Source organism: Salvelinus fontinalis, chromosome 12 (assembly GCF_029448725.1).
Source record: "Salvelinus fontinalis isolate EN_2023a chromosome 12, ASM2944872v1, whole genome shotgun sequence".
NCBI lineage: Eukaryota > Metazoa > Chordata > Actinopteri > Salmoniformes > Salmonidae > Salvelinus > Salvelinus fontinalis.
This window is the reverse complement of record NC_074676.1, coordinates 34,256,984-34,280,832: the sequence shown is the minus strand read 5'-3', so window position 1 is coordinate 34,280,832 and position 23,849 is coordinate 34,256,984. Positions and strand designations below refer to the sequence as shown.

General features: G+C 41.0%; 1 protein-coding gene and 1 pseudogene across 1 annotated transcript in view; both read left to right on the top strand.

Moving 5' to 3' along the window:
• Positions 1 to 340: 340 nt before the first annotated feature.
• Positions 341 to 9,490, top strand: LOC129867223 (basigin-like; annotated as a pseudogene).
• A 7,687-nt stretch (positions 9,491 to 17,177) lies between these two features.
• LOC129867221 (potassium/sodium hyperpolarization-activated cyclic nucleotide-gated channel 2-like) overlaps positions 17,178 to 23,849 on the top strand; it is a 131,901-nt gene continuing 125,229 nt past the window's right edge. Inside the window, exon 1 of the mRNA XM_055940481.1 lies at positions 17,178 to 17,985. Coding sequence (XP_055796456.1) covers positions 17,597 to 17,985 — 389 coding nt within the window. The 5' untranslated portion in view covers positions 17,178 to 17,596. The remainder of the gene's footprint in view (positions 17,986 to 23,849) is intronic.

The window sequence follows — 23,849 nt, the reverse complement described above, 5'->3', positions numbered from 1 at the left end:
GCAAATGCTTACTGGAATTTGATGAACATGCTACTAGCAGGCTGAACTGAACTGATCAGCCTTGCGCAACAGTGGGAAAGACTGAAACAGTCAGCATTGGAGAAGTACAAGTTCCTCCTCACCCTCACTTCTTCTCCTCACTTCTTAGGCGGTTCTTCACGAATTTCAGGGTGGAGAAGGTCCTCTTCACAAGCCACCTGAGTGAAATTCGTGAAGAACCGCCTAAGAACCTCCCTCACTCAATAGAACCTTGAAGTGTTACTTTTGAAAGGAACAGAGAAGGAGATTCTTATTGGACTTGACAAAGATGACGTCATTGACAAGATGGCAGAGAGCAGTGAGTTACTGCGCCGCCTACTGGTTTACTAGTGGTAATTACTTAGCATAGCTACTTCAGAGTAACCAGTATGACTCTTCTTTAACAGGCTAAAATACAATTTGCTGTGAGTTAAAGCTTTTGTACAAAGGCATGTTTTTTGGACTTTCGTATTATACTTGCAGTTATGTAGCCAATGTTCAATTTCATTCACTGTGTATAGATGTGTTTATTTTTGTGCTGTTTGCTTTATGGATACCAGCGAGTGAACATTGTAATCTACATTTTTTTGAAGAGAAGTGCTTTTTGACTTTTGTATTATACTTACTTACATTGTTGTAGCTTATGTTCAAGTTCAGGGAATGTGTGTGCGTGAAGTTTTTTCAATACTTTTGATATGCTTGATGCTTGAATATAAAGATAATAATTTGAACATTTGAGCTAACTCTGTATATCTCATTATCTTTTTAAAAGGTGTAGGCTAATTGTTTTGTGTCTAGCCTTGTACATTTGTATGTGTTATGATTGGTGTATTCCTAGTGAGTTTTTGAGGGTGCACCCATAGCATAACTTAAACTCAGTGTTCATATAGGCTACTTTTTTGTCAGTCCGAAATGTTTGTATTTTGTAATGTGGATAACTTTCTTCCCAAATGTATAACTAGTTTGGTACCCGTTACACCAACACATAGGGTTAGCCTACAACATTTGCGGTCTGGTGGTTTGCGTGAACAGGGTGGCCTGGGATGGAGTCAAATTCCCGGCCTGAATTATTGTTTCAGTCCGCCCGTGTTCAGAGGGGTTGGGTTAATGCGGAAGACACAATTTCAGTTAAAGGCATTCAGTTGTACAATTGACTAGGTATCCCCCTTTCTGCTTTTGTCTGTTCACGTCGAACTGAGGCTTTTTGTTTTAATATATATATATTTTTTTCTTTTCCGCACAGGGCGTGACGTGCAAGGACTTGCTTGTTCACGACGCGAGGAACAACTAGAGGACGACGACTAACTCGTCGATGGTGTAGCAAGAGAGTCGAGATAAGATCAAATATTTGAAAAATAGTGTAATTGACAGTATATATCTGTGACAGACAAAAAAAAATGAAAGTGCTGTGGGGTTTAAGTGCCCTCCTATTGTGCTTGAACCGAGCCAATGCCCAGACAGGTAAGCTATTTAACGTTAGCTAGGTAACAGTTAACGTTACTGTATAGAGTGCGAACTGGCGAACATTAGCGGTTTTTAATTGTTGTTTAACGTTACAGTTCAACGCCATGTGTTTTCCAAACAGTCAACCTAAAAAAAATCTATCGCTTTAACGGTAAATGTAGAAAAAAAGCAAAGTAGCTAACGTTAGCTAGGAAGCATAAGAGTAAGGGTGGTCACAACGTTCCAGGCACTATAAGGGATTTGCGTACACAAATCCTAACAGCACAGAACATGATTGATGGATCATTTTACTTGTTTTAGCCTGGCAACGTTAACTATGTAAATAAGATATGGTTCTGACAAAGATGTGATGCTTTGCATCAATATCCATGCTATATTAGTTATACAAAGTAGCTAGTGAATATAAACACATGTAACGTTAGTGATAGCTAAAAATCAGTGACTTGTAGGTAACGCTAGCTAGCTGAAATAGTTGGCTAAAGTTGTTTAATTTTGCAAGTAGCTAACTGTTAACTATTATTAAATGTCTGTTTGTCAGAACTAAAATCAGTGACGTGTAGGTCTCGTTTTAAAAGGGCAAGTGTCAATATTTAGTTACTACTAGTATTTACCAGCTCGCTTGTAAGTTTTTGACCAGATCCCCCACCATGACCACCACCAGCCAATGGAGTTGCCTTTGTTTAGTTCTTCATAAACCAGCCAATGTTTTGTTCAGTTTTTAAATGAGCAGACTAACCAGTTGTCTACCAAGGCTGTAATCTTTCATATTTGAGAGTCAAAGCTCTGCCTGTGCTTGTTAGCTGCGATCTTTTAAACCGGTGTTGACCATTTTGCCTACTTGAGTCATTAGAGGTTATGTGTCATAGATGTCCAGTTTAGAGGATGAAAAAAGTAAGATTGTTTTACTACCATATGTCAACCTTTCAATTGAGATAAATAACACAATTATTTAAATGTGGTACAACATAGTGGTGTAATGTTGTTATGATGTACTGTTTTATATTTTGTTTTATATGTAATTGCTTTAATGTGTTTGGACCCCAGGAAGATGGGGATCCCTAGTAAATACAAATACCACATATCACAATTAAATTCACAACAAATATTATATTTATATGGTTACAATACCAATGTATTTACATGTATTATATAAAACGTTTCAAACAAGCAAGAACCCTTGTGTTTGCAAGCTTTTTTTTTTTTTTTTTTTTTTTTTTTTATATAACCGTTATTTTACCAGGTAAGTTGACTGAGAACACATTCTCATTTGCAGCAACGACCTGGGGAATAGTTACAGGGGAGAGGAGGGGGATGAATTAGCCAATTGTAAACTGGGGATTATTAGGTGACCATGATGGTTTGAGGGCCAGATTGGGAATTTAGCCAGGACACCGGGGTTAACACCCCTACTCTTACGATAAGTGCCATGGGATTTTTAATGACCTCAGAGAGTCAGGACACCTGTTTAACGTCCCATCCGAAAGACAGCACCCTACACAGGGCAGTGTCCCCAATCACTGCCCTGGGGCATTGGGATATTTCTTTTAGACCAGAGGAAAGAGTGCCTCTTACTGGCCCTCCAACACCACTTCCAGCAGCATCTGGTCTCCCATCCAGGGACTGACCAGGACCAAACCCTGCTTAGCTTCAGAAGCAAGCCAGCAGTGGTATGCAGGGTGGTATGCTGCTGGCAAGTTTTTTTAATTTTTGGCAATTTTTTATTTTTTTTTAGCAGAGACTGCAAGAAAATGAAATGACCTTAACACAAGGAGTCTAAACCGACTACAGACGAGTCGCGTGACGCTTGTGGGGGACGTAGAGCAAAATCACCGACATGTTCGTGTGAGTCTCACGTTTCCATAGAGTAGACAAAGTTTGTTCGGACACTACAAACGCTTTCATGAGCAGACCGATTGCATTCTAGAGAGCTGAGCGCTTGCATTCTGGAGAGAGATGTGCCTATAGGCTATCTTCACAACACATCCCTTCCCTTCTTGTCTCATTTAAAAAAATATATATTCGAGGCTCATTATCTTCACACATTATAGATGCTTTTTCACTGACAGCCGCAACTCAATAATCAGCTAGGCCTTTTTCCACACGCACTGCCTATGAAAGACTTCCTCATATGCCATTTCTCTCCTGTTCTATTGGTTTTCATATCAACTTTCTTTCATTGTCCAGAAGCCAAAGGCACAACACTATTCATATTAGCAACCCATCCTAGTTGTTGTCTTTAGTTTCCCCTGAGATTTTCCTCTCTGTCATATACCGCTCGCATCAGGTGCTCTGTTTAGAATGGTGTTTTCTTGCTAATCGCATTTTGGCAAGTGTTTGAAAATTACGTTTTATTGACTGCTTCATTACAGGAGTTGCATGTTCTGTTAAAATGGCATATGTAATGTTTTGGGCAACCCGACCAAATTCACATAGAAATTTCAGTTATACACTTAACAAAAATATAAACGCAACATGTAAAGTGTGGGTCCCATATTTCATGTGCTGAAATAAAAGATTCCAGAAATGTTTCAAAGCACAAAAAGTTTCTCTCAAAATTTGTGCACCAATTTGTTTGCATCAATTTGGCATGAAATCATTTGGTTAATATGATGATACTCAAACTCTTCCTTCTCTTATTCACGTGTCCTATTAACCTCTTCTGTTTCTTTCTTTCTGCCTTACTATCATCTCGTTGAATTGACTGATGTGCTCACACCAATCCATCAATATAATACTCAAATCAATCCACCCCTCCCCCTTAATGGCCTGTTCAGCGGCTTTATCAAGTCGTCCCTGTTCCAGATGAAGCTGATGGAGGACAGTGCAGAGCTGCTTCGAGGTGACAGGGAACACCATCCCCGAGGTGCAGTGGTGGTTCATAGAGGGAGAGGAGCACGAGACCATGACCCAGCTGTTTGATGGGGTGCGGGAGGACCGTGTTGGCCTCAACGCCACCTCCCTCCAGCTCCATTCACCTCTTAAACCTCACGCTCAATGACTGGCACGTAAGAGTGCCGCGCTTCCAACGATCCTGACCGCAACGAGCTGCAGAAGGCACCCAAAGTCAAGTGAATCCGCTCACAGGCTAACGTTATAGTGTTTGAATGTGAGTGAGTGCTGGTGGTGGGAGGCCCTGTGTACAGCCAGGCAGCGTCTCCCTGTAGAGAGGACAGAAAGTGGTCCAGCTCCTGACCCACACCCTCTCCTGACCTCTGCCCTGTCTCGCCCAGACTCCCACTACTCCCCTCACTGAGCTCCTGTCATGTGTGGCCGAGCCTCTCTCCTTAGACGCGTCCTACCTGCCGTAGCACTACCCTCAATCTGATGCCTCTTTCCTAGGCCAATGTCAAAGCTTAGGGAATTGTTTAAATTAATGAATTAGCAAAATATATTTCATATGGATAATACTGGTTAGAAGGTCTGAACTGCAAATGGCTGCATCATAATTTTTTTTTTTTTTTTTAAGGGGTTAGTTTATGGTGTGTTTAGATTCTTGTTGGCTTTCATTCTCTATTTTGCTGTTCTGTCCAATGATTAGAATGTGTAATAATTGATACAAACATTGGCACTGTCCTGTGTTGTTTACTCTTTAGACCTGTTTAGGCTTTTTAGGATTACTAAATTATCTACAGAAGACCCCAACCCAGCTTTGTAATGCTTCTCAGCCATAGGCCATCTTTCTGCCTTGTGGTCCAGTATTATTTGACACAAGTTCTTAATTTCACTACCCTAAACCAAACCAAAATATCCTCTTATTTGTTCCTCTTCCCTGTCAGTGGAACACCAACCTGCCATACCTCACCTTGCTGGTTGCTTCTTCTGCTTGTGTTGATTTACAAGCATGGTCTCCTCCTAGATTAACTTCCCAGTCTAACTCCTCTTCTCTCCTATCTTGAACTCTTGGTTCAGACCGAGCTCTCCATTTAGGTGTCTTCCCATGTGTGATTTGCCCCCTTCTTGGAAAGATCTGCGTTGCCATTTTATATTGTGTTGATTTTGGCTTGAAATATGATAGTTGATGAAAGTAAAACCATTTGATCAGCTAGGCTAGACCTTATCAGTTTTCTCTATGAAGTTGAGGCTAAAGGATAGTAAAGCAATGTCGAGCCCTGAACAGTGTCTCCTCAACATGTTGGTATCAAGACAATCTCCAATAGATTGCCATTTGTCCAGTAAACCCTATAAATTCCGCTATCCGAAATAACCACAGTGCTTTTTTAGTTACCCTCAACTATTTTAGCAATGTCCTGTACTAGAAAAGACATACAATAATTAGTTACACTTGGCCTTTCCTCATAGTACTATGGTAAACTGTAATGGTCAGTGTATAGGCCTAATAGATGTGTTTATATCAAAGGATGGCTTTTTAATATATTCACTTTGTGTGCGTCTACAGATCCCTTAATTGAAGCTCACCCTATGGAGGTATACAACCAGACCTCTGCCGTCCTCTCATGCAAACTGACCGACCCCCCGTCTGCAGTCAAAGGCCACTACTGGATGAGGAACGGAAAAGTGATCGAGTCATCCAAGCATAGCTCGCCAACTCTCTACACCGAGCACACGTAAGTTCCAGGAAGGCAGAGTGCGTTGGCATGTTTTATCTGCATGTTTGATCCACCAGATGGACGTGACTCGATTTACCTGCCACTGAAGCTCAGCCTGTTGGGGCAGCATCTTTTGCGTGACTTCATGACTGGGATGTGTTAGAAGCCATTGTTTGAGCGAAGTCTGTTGTAGTATGTCTATGTTTCCCATCTTTAGGGGTTACCTTTAGTTTTTGTTTTTTCCATTAGCTTGGCTAAAATTGATTCCCATTCCGGTGGATTGTATGAGTGTGTCTTCCTTTCTGAGCCCGAGGTGAAGACAACCATTGAAGTCAAAAGTAAGTAATCCTTTTAAGTTTCTTCTACTGACATGCTCTGCCAGTTAATTTTAGCGCACTTTGAGTATCTGAAGGCTGCAATAGGCCTATATAACCAATTGGTTTAGAAAACTGCAGATGCTGGTGTTTTGGATAAATAGTGCATATCGGCTATCATCCCATAAATACCTGCCTCCCTGTGTTTGTCACTAGCTGCTCCCCATGTCTCTGCATACAAACGCTCTGAGCATGGTAATGAGAAGGACAAGGGTGTGCTGGTGTGTGTTAGTTATGGATACCCACTGCCCACTGACTGGAAGTGGTACAAACTGGAGGGAGAAGATAAGACGGTATGCTTTAGCAAACTTTACATCATTGATACACATTAGGCTTAACAAAATTGGTTTCACTGAGCTGGAATAAACCCTGCTGCTGGACTAAACTGAGTGATTGAACTCAGTTTCAACCATGCTGCAGTTATTTTCCAATTTTAGGAATCATTGACTTAAATCAGTATCTTGATTGAAGCCACAGTAATTCCACACGTACTAGTACTTGCCAAAGGGGTCTGCCCTAGAAAATAGAAAAATATTGAAATCTGGAAATTGGTGTTGAATGACTTTACTCCCTGTCTGGCATTCTCAGGCCATCACCAATGGTACCGACAGGTATGAGATCAAGAGCACCCCCAACAGGACCACCCTGACCATTGACGACTTGGACATCGCCATGGACATAGGCGACTACATTTGCTACGGCATGAGTGTGGTTGGCTCGACCTCCGATAAGGTCCACCTGCGCGTCCGCAGCCGGCTGGCCGCCCTCTGGCCCTTCCTGGGTATAGTGGCCGAGGTCATCATCCTGGTCAGCATCATCTTCATCTATGAGAAGAGGAGAAAGCCTGATGAGATCAACGACGGTAAGTCGACACACCCGCAAAGGCAGAAAGGAAGTACTCTTGTTTTGCCATTCATCTATGTTTTCTGAAGGGCTAAAGTAGCATACCTGGTCAAGTCCGTATGATTTGACTGTGAGTGTCTGCTGTCCCCGAGTGGCAGATCAGTCTCTTAGTTGCAGATGCACTATCATTCTACAAAGATTTCTGTGCATTCATTTCCTGCCATTTTAATGATATCTCTATAGTTAGCATTTTCGTAATGGTTTGGATACAGGAGGTTTACTACTGATAAGGTCTTGATTTTAGTAGTTCAATTCGATCTAAACCAATTGGTTTTCTATTAGAACAGTTTTTTTTTCTCTGTTCGCTGCTGCTTTTGCGTTTTGGTAAGTGATCAAAACCACATGTCCGATTGAAGTGGTTGACCTGAGATGACAGTAACTGAGAAGCTATGGGAGTGTGAATCCACTGCTTTCATAGAAAGCAGTGAAATGCTTAGAACTTTGTCACCCTTTCTTTCATTGTCTGTTGAAAGCATACCTTTTTCATGCCTTGCTCTCATTGGGAGAATATTTCTCATTTGTACAAGAATGTATCTAATAAGGAATTCTTTCACTGGCCTTGCTTTCCTACATTGGACCAACCTGGGCTAAATTTGAATGACATTTTCCGACTGCAAAGGAATTGGGGTTTTAATGGTACACACAGAAGTATGACATCATACACAGGGCAGCAACTTCCTGCTTACATTCATCAACAACAAATATTGGTCAGTAAGCAGAAAGCAGCCTGGCTACTTATGTCATATTGCTGTGTATACCTTTTTAATATTTGGTCTTGCATGTATCTGCATCTTGATCTCCATGCATGATGAGTAATTTCAGCTATTTATAATAGGGATATCATGTCATCATTGATCTCATTCGTTGCCTGAGGGTACCTACTCTTTCCTGAGAGTCCCGTTTGATCTGCAGTATGCCCGTATGCTTTTGTCTATAACCATTTTATGTGTTGACATCACTAAAACATATTGTTTCCTGCATGATTTTGAGCAATGTTCAGAACAGATTGTTCTTGATAAACAATATGGTATCAGAGTTAGGATACAATGAAGGTAGATTTGTCATACCTCTTGCTGTTTTATCTTTTTTAAATTTGATTGGGATGAAGTTTATTTGATTATTGTAGATCTATGGCAGTAGGCGCTTGTTTTTTTCCATTGAGTTGTTGCATTCACTTGAAAGGCCTACTTAAAGAAATGCTTAGAACTTTGTCACCCTTTCTTTCATTGTCTGTTGAAAGCATACCTTTTTCATGCCTTGCTCTCATTGGGAGAATATTTCTCATACCCAGACTGTCTCAAACAAATTCAGCTATTGACTGCTCTTCATCTTTTCTCTTGTCCCTGTGTTGCTGTATAGATGATGACTCAGGATCTGCTCCCCTGTAAGTACACATTTCACACTGACATATAAAAAATATATATTTAATTTCTCACCCAAGGAAATTGTTATTTTCTGAATGTGCTATAATGTTCGGAGTGGAAAATGTCTTTCAGGAAGAGTAATGCTAACACGGACTACAAGAACAAGGACGTCAGGCAAAGGAACTCCAACTGAGAGAAGATGAGAGGTGCGTATGACAGCTTTTGAATCAATCCACTCGACAGGATGAGCTCATTTCAAATGAATTTATTCTGATTGCAAAATCAAAGCAGTAAAACTCCTGTAGAGGTTAGCTCTCATCAATCTAATTGTCAATCCTATCTTTGTCTCCTGACAGATATCCTGATGATGACCTTCCAGGATCTATGAGGGGCATTGGGTTGTTGAGTGTTACGTAATATAGTGCACCCTGTGATTTTTAAACAACTTTTCAGTGTTATTGTCTTTGAGAAATTGACTGAATTTCCTTTAGATTTTCTAATATATTTCTCTCCATATTGTGCTGCCAGGGAACATGTTTCAGCTTAAGGCCATGGGATAAAAATGGCATGGTTTTTATTGCCGTTCTATAAGTGAAATCCATTGTAAACGTTTACATGAGAATGATTGGTGTTTTTTCTGTTTGTTCTTATCTGTGTGTGTGTATGTGTATATATATGTGTGTGTATATATACACACATACATATGTACATATATGTGTGTGTGTAAATTATTTTGCCTAGAAGTAATAAGCAAGCAAGTATATTTAACACTGTCAACTGTACCAAATTGCAGAATCTTAATAAAGTTATTTGATTTTAAGAGATGTGGTCTATTGTGTTAACTGTCGAATAAGATGTAAATATTTCATATTTCCACAAGGCCACATAATGCTAATGGCCATTTCACAAGTAAAGCTATAAAGATATTTTCCAAAGTGCCCTGGATGGTCTTAGGCAATTGGTTTGTACCACAGGAGGTTGGTGGCACCTTAATTGGGGAGGATAGGCTTGTGGTAATGGCTAGAGCGTAATTAGTGGAATGGTATTGCATGTTTGATGCAATTCCAATCACTCCGTTCCAGCCATTATTATGAGCTGTCCTCTCCCCTCAGCAGCCTCTGCTGATTTGTACATCAAGGTGTCAGTCATCTTAGGTGAATGGCATGACTTGAAGCTAAGCAAAAGGTGTGTTTGATGGGGCCGCAATCAAAAAGATGTGGCATAAAGCCACATCTTTTTTTGCTTCATTTTTTTGGATTGTAACAAAATTATTTTCACTGCATCAGAAATGGCGTACACAGGCGTTTCAGCTTTGCAGACTTCTTCAGTGTGGGACAACTTCAGGCCCACCGGCTAGAACCATCAAACTCAACTCTGGACCTAAAAGCCAGTTCCACTGCATCATTGTTCCCCTCTAATCAGGGACTATTGTTCCCCTCTAATTTAGACCTGGGACACCAGGTGTGTGTGCAATTATCAGTTAAAACTGAAAACCAGCAGGTTCCGGATCTAAGGAACTTATCCTCTGCAGTAGAGGTAACTGGGTCTTCTTTTCCTGTTGTGGTCCTCATGGGAGCCAGTTTCATCATAGCGCTTGATGGTTTTTGCGACTGCACTTGAAGGGACTTTCAAAGTTCTTGAAATGTTCCACATTGACTGACCTTCATGTCTTAAAGTAATGATGGACTGTCATTTTTCTTTGCTTATATGAGCTGTTCTTGCCATAATATGTACTTGGTCTTTTACCAAATAGGGCTATCTTCTGTATACCACCCCTACCTTGTCACAACACAACTGATTGGCTCAAATGGATTAAGAAGGAAAGAAATTCCACAAATGAACTTTTAACCAGGCACACCTGTTAATTGAAATGCATTCCAGGTGACTACCTCATGAAGCTGGTTGAGAGAATGCCAAGTGTGTGCAAAGCTGTCATCAAGGCAAAGGGTGGCTACTTTGAAGAATTTCAAATATAAAATATATTTTGATTTATTTATTTTTGGTTACTACATGATTCCATGTGTTATTTCATAGTTTTCATGTCTTCACTATTATTCTACCATGTAGAAAATGGTACAAATAAAGAAAAACCCTTGAATGAGTAGGTGTCCAAACTTTTGACTGGTACTGTATATCATTGTGTTAATAAAGCTGCATACAAACATGGTCTCTTTTTGTTTTCTTGAGTAAGGCAGCTCAAAAATGCAGGTGTTTCAGCCTAGCTCATTGCTTAATGTGGTGGTGGGGCAAGCCAGCAGTAAATACGGAGCGTTGTGCCGTGATTGGCTCAGTGTTCTCTCACTTATGGGGATACTACGTCACCACCAAGTCTAAGGGTAGATGTAGAAAATTCTAGCCCCTTGGGTGCTGCCATAGAGTTACATTAGAAGTGACCATCCAAGACGGCTCAAGGTAATAAATTGTCCACAGATAAAATGACGTCAAATCCTGATTTATATCTACAGTAGCTTTGATTGGACTGATTATGTCAATATCATACTTTCAAAATCTTCGCTAGCAGGCATCATCATGAGTCAAGTCGACAATCTACTGGCAAATCCTTTTTAATCCTTGTCATGTAGAGAAATAATGAAGAGAAATTATAGATAAAACGTATCGGTGCTCATCGGCCATTGGACATAAACGTTAAACAACAAGTTGGAAATCTCAAATTCAACAATGAGTGGTTTGGAAGGAATCAGTGGCTAACTGCAGGCATCGCAAAGCAATCATTAGCCTTCTATTCAGTGGAGTGGCTGTGGCTGTGTGGTCCCAGGTCTAAGATTAAGGGTCTCTTTTCCTAGTTTAAAATGATAAACAGTCAACATTGACCATGCTGTCAAAGAAGAATGATTTGTGCCCCGCTCAAAACAACTGTTAACTTGGAACTGCAAAATCTGACTTTAATGAGTTCAAGACAACTGGGAACTCTGGAAAAACGAGCTATGACTGGGAAAATACATTTTGAACGGTCATCCAACTCGGAATTGTAAATTGTGAACTCGGGCCTCTTTCTAGAGCTACGACCTGAAGATCACTGACGTCATCATGATTAAAAAAAAAAAATCTTCGATTTCCTAGTTGTTTTGAAAGCACCATTAATCCAGAGAATGCCAGACTTTGATGACAAAAAAAATGACGGTTACGCCACCTTCCTGTTCAAGTGAGAACAACACAACAAGGTGAGTCCAAAAATGTATTGTATGCCGCTGCATAAATGATGCAATTTACCAGAGAGATATGCATACTGTAGCTAATAAAGAAATGGTAAGTATATGTTGTGTAGTAAGCTGTTAGTAGCGCAATATCAACCCAGAGCATATCGGACTGCGCGATATCAGCACGATATCAACCCAGAGCATATCGGACTGCTTCTCTCTACCATATCACCGGATTCCTGCCGCTCAGGATCATTACACCGGATCATTACTCCGGATCATCGCAGCTAACTAGCTGCAAACGAGTGGCTACTGTTAACTAACGCCTCTGTCCCGAAGCAAGCACCAGCTAGCCTTGAGCTAGCCTCGAGCTAGGCCCATATACTAGCTAATTCTAGGGCTACAATACCTCCTTTGCCAATTGGCCTGGACCCTTTATTGTCGACACGGAGCTCCGCCGATCCATCACGACTGGACTTCCGACGTGATCGCCCGATGTGGTCTCAACAGGCTATTCTGTTACGATGTCACCGAAGAACCATCTACTAGCCCCGGCTCGCTAGCTTTTCTGAATGCTGTGTCCCCTGCTCGCCTAGCGTAGTAGTGACTATCGAACGGCACCCTGACTCACCTATTGCTGCTCTTTTGACCCTATGATGACTCGGCTACACAGCTGATGCCCCCTGGACTGTTTCAATAACACAGTAAACATTTTGTTTACCTGTCGGCCCCAGCCTCGAACTCAGGTCCTGTATGTACCTAACTGACCCGCTCTGCCCATTCATCGGCATTTACCCGTTGTTGTCTTATCTCTCCTGATCAACAACTGTGATTGCTTTATGCCTCTCTCTAATGTCAATATGCCTTGTCTATTGCTGTCTTGGCTAGTACTTAGTTTTATTTCACTGTAGAGCCCTGAGTCCCGCTCAAAATGCCTTTGATAGCTCTTTTGTCCCACCCCACACACATGCGGAGACCTCACCTGGCTTAATTGGTGCTTCCAGAGACGAAACCTCTCTCATCGTCACTCAACACCTAGGTTTACCTTCACTGTACTCACATTCTACCATACCCTTGTCTCTACATTATGCCTTGAATCTATTCTTCCACGCCCAGAAATCGGCTCCTTTTATTCTCTGTCCCCAACGCACTAGACAACTAGTTCTTATAGCCTTTAGCCGTACCCTTATCCTACTCCTCTGTTCCTCTGGTGATGTAAAGGTTAACCCAGGCCCTGTAGCCTCCAGTTCCACTCCTACTCCCCAGGCGCTATCATTTGTTGACTTCTGAAACCGTAAAAGCCTTTGTTTCATGCATGTTAACATCAGAAGCTTCCACCCTAAGTTTGTTTTATTCTCTGCTTTAGCACACTCCGCCAACCCTGATGTCCTAGCCGTGTCTGAATCCTAGCTTAGGAAGGCCACCAAAAATTCAGAAATTTCCATCCCCAACAACATGGTTAAATAAAAGTATATACACCGCCGAGTATATAGGTCCTGGATGGCAGGAAGCTTGGCCCCAGTGATGTACTGGGCTGTACACACTACCCTCTGTAGCGCCCAGGGTTGGGTAGGTCACTTTCTAAATGTAATCCATTACAGTTACTACTTACCTGTCCAAAATTGTAATCAGTAACGTAACTTTTGGATTACCCAAACTCAGTAACGTAATTTGATCACATTCAGTTACTTTTAGATTACTTTCCCCTTAAGAAGCATTAGAAGAAGACAAAACTGTACAGTTGAATGTGGAAGTTTACATACATCTTAGCCAAATACATTTAAACTCAGTTTTTCACAATTCCTGACATTTAATCAAAGTAAAAATTCCCAATCTTAGGTCAGTTAGGATCACCACTTTATTTTAAAATGTCAGAATAATAGTAGAGACACTGATTTATTTCAGCTTGTATTTCTATCATCACATTCCCAGTGGGTCAGAAGTTTACATACACTCAATTAGTAACTGGTAGCATTGCCTTTAAATTGTTTAACTAGAGTCAAACGTTTTGGTTAGCCTAACACAACCTTCCCACAATAAGTTGGGTGAATTTTGGCCCATTCTTCCTGACAGAGCTGGTGTAACTGAGTCAGGTTTGTAGGCCTCCTTGCTCGCACACGCTTTTTCAGTTCTGCCCACAAATTGTCTATGGGTTTGAGGTCAGGGCTTTGTGATGGCCACTCCAATACCTTGACTTTGTTGTCCTTAAGCAACTGGGAACTCTGGAAAAACGAGCTATGACTGGGAAAATACATTTTGAACGGTCATCCAACTCGGAATTGTAAATTGTGAACTCGGGCCTCTTTCTAGAGCTACGACCTGAAGATCACTGACGTCATCATGATTAAAAAAAAAAAATCTTCGATTTCCTAGTTGTTTTGAAAGCACCATTAATCCAGAGAATGCCAGACTTTGATGACAAAAAAAATGACGGTTACGCCACCTTCCTGTTCAAGTGAGAACAACACAACAAGGTGAGTCCAAAAATGTATTGTATGCCGCTGCATAAATGATGCAATTTACCAGAGAGATATGCATACTGTAGCTAATAAAGAAATGGTAAGTATATGTTGTGTAGTAAGCTGTTAGTAGCGCAATATCAACCCAGAGCATATCGGACTGCGCGATATCAGCACGATATCAACCCAGAGCATATCGGACTGCTTCTCTCTACCATATCACCGGATTCCTGCCGCTCAGGATCATTACACCGGATCATTACTCCGGATCATCGCAGCTAACTAGCTGCAAACGAGTGGCTACTGTTAACTAACGCCTCTGTCCCGAAGCAAGCACCAGCTAGCCTTGAGCTAGCCTCGAGCTAGGCCCATATACTAGCTAATTCTAGGGCTACAATACCTCCTTTGCCAATTGGCCTGGACCCTTTATTGTCGACACGGAGCTCCGCCGATCCATCACGACTGGACTTCCGACGTGATCGCCCGATGTGGTCTCAACAGGCTATTCTGTTACGATGTCACCGAAGAACCATCTACTAGCCCCGGCTCGCTAGCTTTTCTGAATGCTGTGTCCCCTGCTCGCCTAGCGTAGTAGTGACTATCGAACGGCACCCTGACTCACCTATTGCTGCTCTTTTGACCCTATGATGACTCGGCTACACAGCTGATGCCCCCTGGACTGTTTCAATAACACAGTAAACATTTTGTTTACCTGTCGGCCCCAGCCTCGAACTCAGGTCCTGTATGTACCTAACTGACCCGCTCTGCCCATTCATCGGCATTTACCCGTTGTTGTCTTATCTCTCCTGATCAACAACTGTGATTGCTTTATGCCTCTCTCTAATGTCAATATGCCTTGTCTATTGCTGTCTTGGCTAGTACTTAGTTTTATTTCACTGTAGAGCCCTGAGTCCCGCTCAAAATGCCTTTGATAGCTCTTTTGTCCCACCCCACACACATGCGGAGACCTCACCTGGCTTAATTGGTGCTTCCAGAGACGAAACCTCTCTCATCGTCACTCAACACCTAGGTTTACCTTCACTGTACTCACATTCTACCATACCCTTGTCTCTACATTATGCCTTGAATCTATTCTTCCACGCCCAGAAATCGGCTCCTTTTATTCTCTGTCCCCAACGCACTAGACAACTAGTTCTTATAGCCTTTAGCCGTACCCTTATCCTACTCCTCTGTTCCTCTGGTGATGTAAAGGTTAACCCAGGCCCTGTAGCCTCCAGTTCCACTCCTACTCCCCAGGCGCTATCATTTGTTGACTTCTGAAACCGTAAAAGCCTTTGTTTCATGCATGTTAACATCAGAAGCTTCCACCCTAAGTTTGTTTTATTCTCTGCTTTAGCACACTCCGCCAACCCTGATGTCCTAGCCGTGTCTGAATCCTAGCTTAGGAAGGCCACCAAAAATTCAGAAATTTCCATCCCCAACAACATGGTTAAATAAAAGTTTAAGTTTTGTTTTTTAAAGTAGCCCATGTGCCTTACCCTAATAATTTGGTCTATTTTCCCCTCTTAATTTCGCCTACTGTTCTGACTTGGTGGTGCACATGTAGCCTATAACCTGTTAATGAGAAATGTAATCATTGAATATAGTAATTTATTGCTTGCTTGCCTACATTTTACTCCCTCTATGTTTAATATAACACACATACATTCATTATTCATTTTGGTTGCCTATCCTGACGTGAAGTTTGTTCTATAAAAAGTATTTGACTCTAGCCACAAAATTAAGGAAATTAGAAGGGGGTGGGGATTTCAGCATGACCATTTTTTTGCCTGTGAAAATCCCCCCTTCTAATTTCCTTAATTTTCTGTCTAGAGTCAAATACTTTCTGTGGCACATACTACTGGTCAACATGAGCTACCAAAACTTTAACTATACATTCATGTACATACTACCTCAATTGGCCTGACCAATCAGTGCTCCCGCACATTGGCTAACCGGGCTATCTGCATTGTGTCACGCCACCCACCAACCCCTCTTTTTACGCTACTGCTAGTCTCTGTTCATCATATATGCATAGTCACTTTAACCATACCTACATGTACACACTACCTCAATAAGCCTGACTAACCGGTGTCTGTATATAGCCTTGCTACTGTTATTTTCAAATGTATTTTTACTATTGTTTTATTTCTTTACTTACTTACCTACCTACACACACACACACACACACACACACACACACACACACACACACACACACACACACACACACACACACACACACACACACACAAATACCCTTTTTTTCTGCACTATTGGTTAGAGCCTGTAAGTAAGCACTTCACTTGTATTCGGCGCACGTGACAAATAAACTTTAATTTGATTTTGAAGTGTGCCAGGCCTTGCAGTCCCAAAATGGAAGGGGGGTGAATTTCGGCAGGCAAGAAAATGGCCTTGACGAAATCCCCCCCTTTCTAATTTCCTTAATTTTGTGGCTAGAGTCAAATACTTTCTATCGAACAAACTTCACGTCAGGATAGGCAATCGAAATTAATAATTATTGTATGTGTGTTATATTAAACAGAGGAGGGAAAAGCAATAAACATTTCAGAACAACTACTATACGAATAAGACATGGGAGAGATGACGAATTTTGGCAAATATATTTATTTATAGACTAATACACTTGGAACAAATAGCCAAACCGAAAACTGCAGACATTACTTGTGCCTCCACCGCGATCAAACCTACATAAAAAATAAAATGAAACGCAGCCTAACGTGATCAGAAATCTCAACTAGCATGCAAATCGCAGCAATGAAGAATTGAGTGTGTGTGCGTTCACGCGAAGTGGGGAGGGGGGGATTCTGCCAGGGGGGGAATTTTCGGCACAACACCGGCTCCGTTGGTGGTGGAGGTGATAGGAACGGTGGAAGTATGAAGATGAAGAAATTTACACCAGGAGGGGGAGCAGCGTCAACAAGAACTGCATGAACTCGAACAACAATGAGCTGTGGCTCATGCAAGGCGAGGAGTCCGCACCTAGTGTTCCTACACGCGCCACAAACTGTGCTCTATGCCAGGGAGATGCTACTGGCCGTGGCGCCTCAGACTACAGGGCTGAACAGGACTCAGCCACAGGAACAGGGCTAACCGGGTTGTCTACTGGTTGGACAGGTGAAGGCATTACCGGTATGATATGCAACAAAAGCGGAGATTGCAGAAGGGACCCCAACATTTCTGGGAGCCTGTCCTCCATAATATTTTAGGCAGGAGAAGCAGACAGGAGGAATAGTTGAACCCGACTACGGGAAAAGGCAATCTAGATGTAATTCAAGAGTCGCCAGCATGGACGGTTCTATTACCTCAGTGGGGTCCTTAGCACAGGGGCAAGGGACCGAGGCGGCCGGGGCAACAACTACTGGCACTGTGAAAAAGGACCCCCGAGTTTCCTTCTCAAATGCCCCAAGTAGAAAAGCATCGTCCTCTGTGCAGAACCAACAGAAGATGAATTCTGTCTCATGTTTTAAATCTGAGGATATATCCCAGATTGTGACAGATGATGGGGAACCACATGACAATCGGACATACATGCAGCGGCAATTTAGTTCCATGCTTCAGCCTGGAGTTAACAAATTTTCACTGCGTATGTTTGGGAGCCAAAAAGGTGTTGAAAAGGAACAACAGCGTGTCAAATCGGCCGGTAATTGGATTATTCATCCATACAGCGATTTCAGGTAAGTGTAAAGTGCCACTGAGGTTGGGCGCAAATTGGTTATCCATGGGCTGAACAAGTATAATAATTTAACCAAGACACATAACTTTAATTTAAATCACCATTAACCAAATTGATATTACGCATTGGAAGTAAACTATGGAGGAATGTTAAATGTTCAGATTTGTTGACATCCATCTTTTGCTGTCAGTGAGGTCTGCAGTTTTTCATCAGTAATCTATTGCCACAAAATGCAAATCTGAAATTATAGACCCCAAAAATATTGTCAAATCACCGAATCTAAAACCTGAAAAAGTCGTTTACACATTCTCCTCATCATTGCGCAGTTTTGATAGATTTGTGTCTAATGACCTTTTCCATGATGGAACATAGTTGGTTTAGGGACGCGTGTTCTATACTGCTCAAAAGTTAGTAGTTAACATACAAAGGAAAGGCCTATTTATAGTGTCTCACGTTTGTAATGAATAGTCAGGGACTTGCAGTGATCCCTCCTGCATAAATCAGCTGACCAAAAATTACTTGTTGGTGGTGAAGTTACTTGGTAAACATAATATAAAACTATTATTTAGGCAGGTAGCCTAGGGGTTAAAGCGTTGGGCCAGTAACCGAAAGGTTGCTACATCAAATCCCCAAGCTGACAAGGTAAAACAAACTGTCCTTCTGTCCCTGAATAAGGCAGTTAACCCACTGTTCCTAGGCCGTCATTGTAAATACGAATTTGTTTCTTAACTGACTTGCCTAGTTAAATAAAATATTAGAGCTGCAATATGGAACTTTCTTGGGACCAGATCAAATTCACATAGAAAAGTGAGTTATAGATCTGTTATTCTCATTGAAAGCAAGACTAAGAAGCAGTAGATCTATTCTATGTGAGCTATTTCCATGTTTCCCGTTCTTAAGTTTCATTTTTGAGTCTTACTTTCGGTTTTGTACACCAGCTTCAAATAGCTGAAAATACAATATTTTTGGTCATGGAAAATATATTTCACAGCGGTTTAGATGGTACAATGATTATCTACACTATCCTTGCTTGTTTTGTCACATAAACTGAAATTAGCAAGCAGGAAACGGAGGAACAATTTCTGCATAGTGCATCTTTAAATACACATTAAACAGTATAACAGATTCATTAAATAATTGTCCTATAATTCCTTTATGAAATGCTTTATGGGCAATTTATTAAGCATGCTTTCAGTTTATTTTTATTACATTTTTATTTAACCTTTATTTAACTAAGCATGTCAGTGGGTAGGCTTTTCTATTATAACACATTTTGTCAAATTCCCTTATCGTGTCTGATTGATTACAGCGTTGTACACAGAAATCTGATATTTTATTTGTCACATAACTTGGTCAATTGAGTACCACAACCACAATACCCATAAAACCTAGCTGTAAAACCCGAAAATGGTTCCAATCGTTTTTACACCATTCATTTTTCCGTAGGGGAATTTCAAACTACTTCATAAGGTCTGCTTTTTGGTGTAGGCTTATCCCAGTGTGACATTTTGAAAACCGCGCAAATCTCTCTCGTACAAGGTAACTTTTATCAGTATATTCTTCTGTAATTAATTTCAAAAAATAAAATGCTAATTAGCTGCTAATGTGGCTATCATACAGAACTACACATCCTTTTGCAAGCTTTGACGTAATCACTGGAAAGAACCTTCACATTTCTCCATGCAAACTCAACCACAGGTAACCTAGCAAGTAGACATTACAGCCTTTCTAGTTTCTCGTGTAAATAATTGATATTGTGTATTTCTTGTGTGTATTCTTGTTTTAGCATTTTTCAAATTACCTAGCTAGCTACCATAGCATTTTTTCATTACTATTATTTTTTTAATTACCCTGGCCTTTTTAGCTAACTAGCTAACCTTAGGTCTCTCCGTCGATCAGAAGCAAGGATTAACCAGTAATGTTACTAAGATAAGCACACGTGTATTTGATCGTTTTTCATCCTCTGAGTGAGAGGCATCGCTGGAGCTGTGTGATAAGGTAAGTCCTGTTTGCTAGCTGCTAACAAGCTATTTTGATTTGGTCAAAGAGCTGTGGTTAGCTAGATGCTTTTGAAAATTAGCTAGATAACCACCGACTGTAGTTACGTGTACAACACATTTTACTTTCCTTACAAGTAAAAAGAAAACCAACATAGGATAGCATAATGACTGTTTTGAACTTTTATTATTTACCTATTATTAAGATCTTTGTGAGCTAGCCAGCTACATAACGTTAGCTCACAGTTTGTGTAGTCATACTTTTTCACTTGTTGACATGCTAGTTAACGTTAGCCTACCAGGGCAGATATACAGCTAGCTAAATATCGCCTGGTGAGCTAGGTAGTTAGGCACCTTGGTGGCTAGTTAGCTACATTAGCTAATGTTAGCTAGCTAACGTTGCATGATATCTCACCGTGGTGTTGTGGGACTTTACCAATAAGCGGCGACATGTTAAATCAAATCAAATTTCATTAGTCACATGCACCTAATACAACAGGTGTAGATCTTACCGTGAAATGCTTACTTACAAGCCCTTAACCAACAATGCAGTTTTAAGAAAATAGAGTAAAGAAAATATTTACAAAATAAACAAAAGTAAAAAGTGAAAAATAAAAAGTAAATAAAAAATAAAATAACAATAATGAGGCTATATACAGGGAGTCAATGTGCAGGGGTACAGTTTAGTCGAGGAAGTTTGTACATGTAGTTAGGGGCAAAGTGACTATGCATAGATAATAAACAGCGAGTAGCAGCAGTGTAAAAACAAAGGGTGGGTCAATGCAAATAGTCCGGGTGGCCATTTGATTAATTATTAAGCAGTCTTATGGCTTGGGGGTAGAAGATGTTAGAAGATGGAGCCTTTTGGACCTAGACTTGGCGCTCCGGTACCGCTTGTCGTGCGGTAGCAGAGAGAACAGTCTATGACTTGGGTGACTGGGGTCTTTGACATTTTTTGGGGCCTTCTTCTGACACCGCCGAGTATATAGGTCCTGGATGGCAGGAAGCTTGGCCCCAGTGATGTACTGGGCTGTACACACTACCCTCTGTAGCGCCCAGGGTTGGGTAGGTCACTTTCTAAATGTAATCCATTACAGTTACTACTTACCTGTCCAAAATTGTAATCAGTAACGTAACTTTTGGATTACCCAAACTCAGTAACGTAATTTGATCACATTCAGTTACTTTTAGATTACTTTCCCCTTAAGAAGCATTAGAAGAAGACAAAACTGTACAGTTGAATGTGGAAGTTTACATACATCTTAGCCAAATACATTTAAACTCAGTTTTTCACAATTCCTGACATTTAATCAAAGTAAAAATTCCCAATCTTAGGTCAGTTAGGATCACCACTTTATTTTAAAATGTCAGAATAATAGTAGAGACACTGATTTATTTCAGCTTGTATTTCTATCATCACATTCCCAGTGGGTCAGAAGTTTACATACACTCAATTAGTAACTGGTAGCATTGCCTTTAAATTGTTTAACTAGAGTCAAACGTTTTGGTTAGCCTAACACAACCTTCCCACAATAAGTTGGGTGAATTTTGGCCCATTCTTCCTGACAGAGCTGGTGTAACTGAGTCAGGTTTGTAGGCCTCCTTGCTCGCACACGCTTTTTCAGTTCTGCCCACAAATTGTCTATGGGTTTGAGGTCAGGGCTTTGTGATGGCCACTCCAATACCTTGACTTTGTTGTCCTTAAGCCATTTTGCCACAACTTTGGAAGTATGCTTGGGGTCATCGTCCATTTGGAAGACCCATTTGCGACCAAGCTTTAACTTCCTGACTGATGTCTTGAGATGTTGCTTCAATATATCTACATAATTTTCCCCACTCATGATGCCATCTATTTTGTGAAGTGCACCAGTCCCTCCTGCAGCAAAGCACCCCCACAACATGATGCTGCCACCCCTGTGCTTTACGGTTGGGATGGTGTTCTTCGGCTTGCAAGCCTCCCCCTTTTTCCTCCAAACATAACGATGGTCATTCTGGCCAAACAGTTCTATTTTTGTTTCATCAGACCAGAGGACATTTCTCCAAAAAGTACATTCTTTGTCCCCATGTGCTGGCTTTTTAATCGCGGTTTTGGAGCAGTGGCTTCTTCCTTAGTGGGCGGCCATTCAGGTTATGTCGATATAGGACTCGTTTTCCTGTTGATATAGATACTTTTGTACCTGTTTCCTCCAGCATCTTCACAAGGTTCTTTGCTGTTGTTCTGGGATTGATTTGCACTTTCGCACCAAAGTACGTTTGAGACAGCTCTAGGAGACAGAACACGTCATCTTCCTGAGCGGTATGACAGCTGCATGGTCCCATGGTGTTTATACTTGTGTACTATTGTTTGTACAGATGAACGTGGTACCTTCAGGCATTTGGAAATTGCTCCCAAGGATGAACCAGACTTGTGGAGGTCTACAATTTCTTTTCTGAGGTCTTGGCTGATTTCTTTTGATTTCCCCATGATGTCAAGCAAAGAGGCACTGAGTTTGAAGGTAGGCCTTGAAATACATCCACAGGTACAGCTCTAATTGACTCAAATGATGTGAATTAGCCTATCAAGCTTCTAAAGCCATGACATAATTTTCTGGAATTTTCCAAGTTGTTTAAAAACTTCTTATGGCCGAGATCCTGTTAACGGGATCGACTTGACAACAGCTAGTGAAAGTGCAGGACGCCAAATTAACCTGTTAAGGCTGGGGGCGCTGTTGTCACTATTTATGGTAATCGTGTAATTTTTGAAACGGCTTCCTACAAAATTCTTGATCGTACAATATGCATATTATTATTATTATTGGATAGAAAACAGTCTATAGTTTCTATAGGAGTTGAAATTTTGTCTCTAAGTGGAACAGAACCCATTCTACAGCAATTTCCCTGACATGGAGTCAGATTTCAGAAATTTTGGCCACTGTTCTGGAGTCAGTTTTAAGGCCAATGTTATTCCTATGAGTATACGGACACTGCTTACGTCTTCCCCTGGATGCCTTTACGTGATGACGATTTGAATGGGGTCGATTGCGCAATCACAGGCACTATAAATTAAAAAACCCTGTAGCTAGGAACTCTTTTCCAGCTGCGTCATGCGCGTGGAGGACACTGACCCGCACTTGTTCCAAGCATTAGTGTTGGGAGTAATCTTTCTCCGGTCATGTTAAGACTCGTTATAGGAGTTAAAAACATCATAAGGTAGTTAATTTAAAGCGTTTTATAGCAATTTATATCCGTTTAGTGCGATTTTGGGACATTTATTTCTGAAACGCTGTGAATCGCTGGGCACGCTTCCAGTTCATCCCGAACGCAGTTGGCATTTCCACATGGCAAGAGGACAGCTTTCCACCAAAAGACGATTAGACCCAAGAAAGGATCCTTTGCCCAAGATACTGATGGAAGAACAGCTCAAAGTAGGACATTTTTATTATGATAAATCGTGTTTCTGTCGAAAAATGTTAGTGGCTTAGGACGCCATGTTTTTTGACGTAGCTTCGCTTGGCGCAAACTGTATTGAAAAGTAAGGATAATTTAAAAAATGTAATTCCGCGATTGTATTAAGAATTAAATTGTCTATCAATCGCTGTCCACCCTATATTTTTTAGTCACGTTTATGAGTATTTATGTATACGAGTAGATCACTGTCTAATATGGCGCACGGACATTTTCTCACCAGCTGGGCTACATTTCTCATTGTCTAACCATGATTTTGGTGGCTAAATATGCACATTTTCGAACAAACTGTATATGTATGTTGTAATGTGATGTTACAGGGGTGTCATCTGAAGAATTCTGAGAAGGTTAGTGAAAAAAAAAATATATTTTGGCGATGTTTACGTTATCGCTCTCTTTGGCTAGAATCAATGCTGGGGTAATG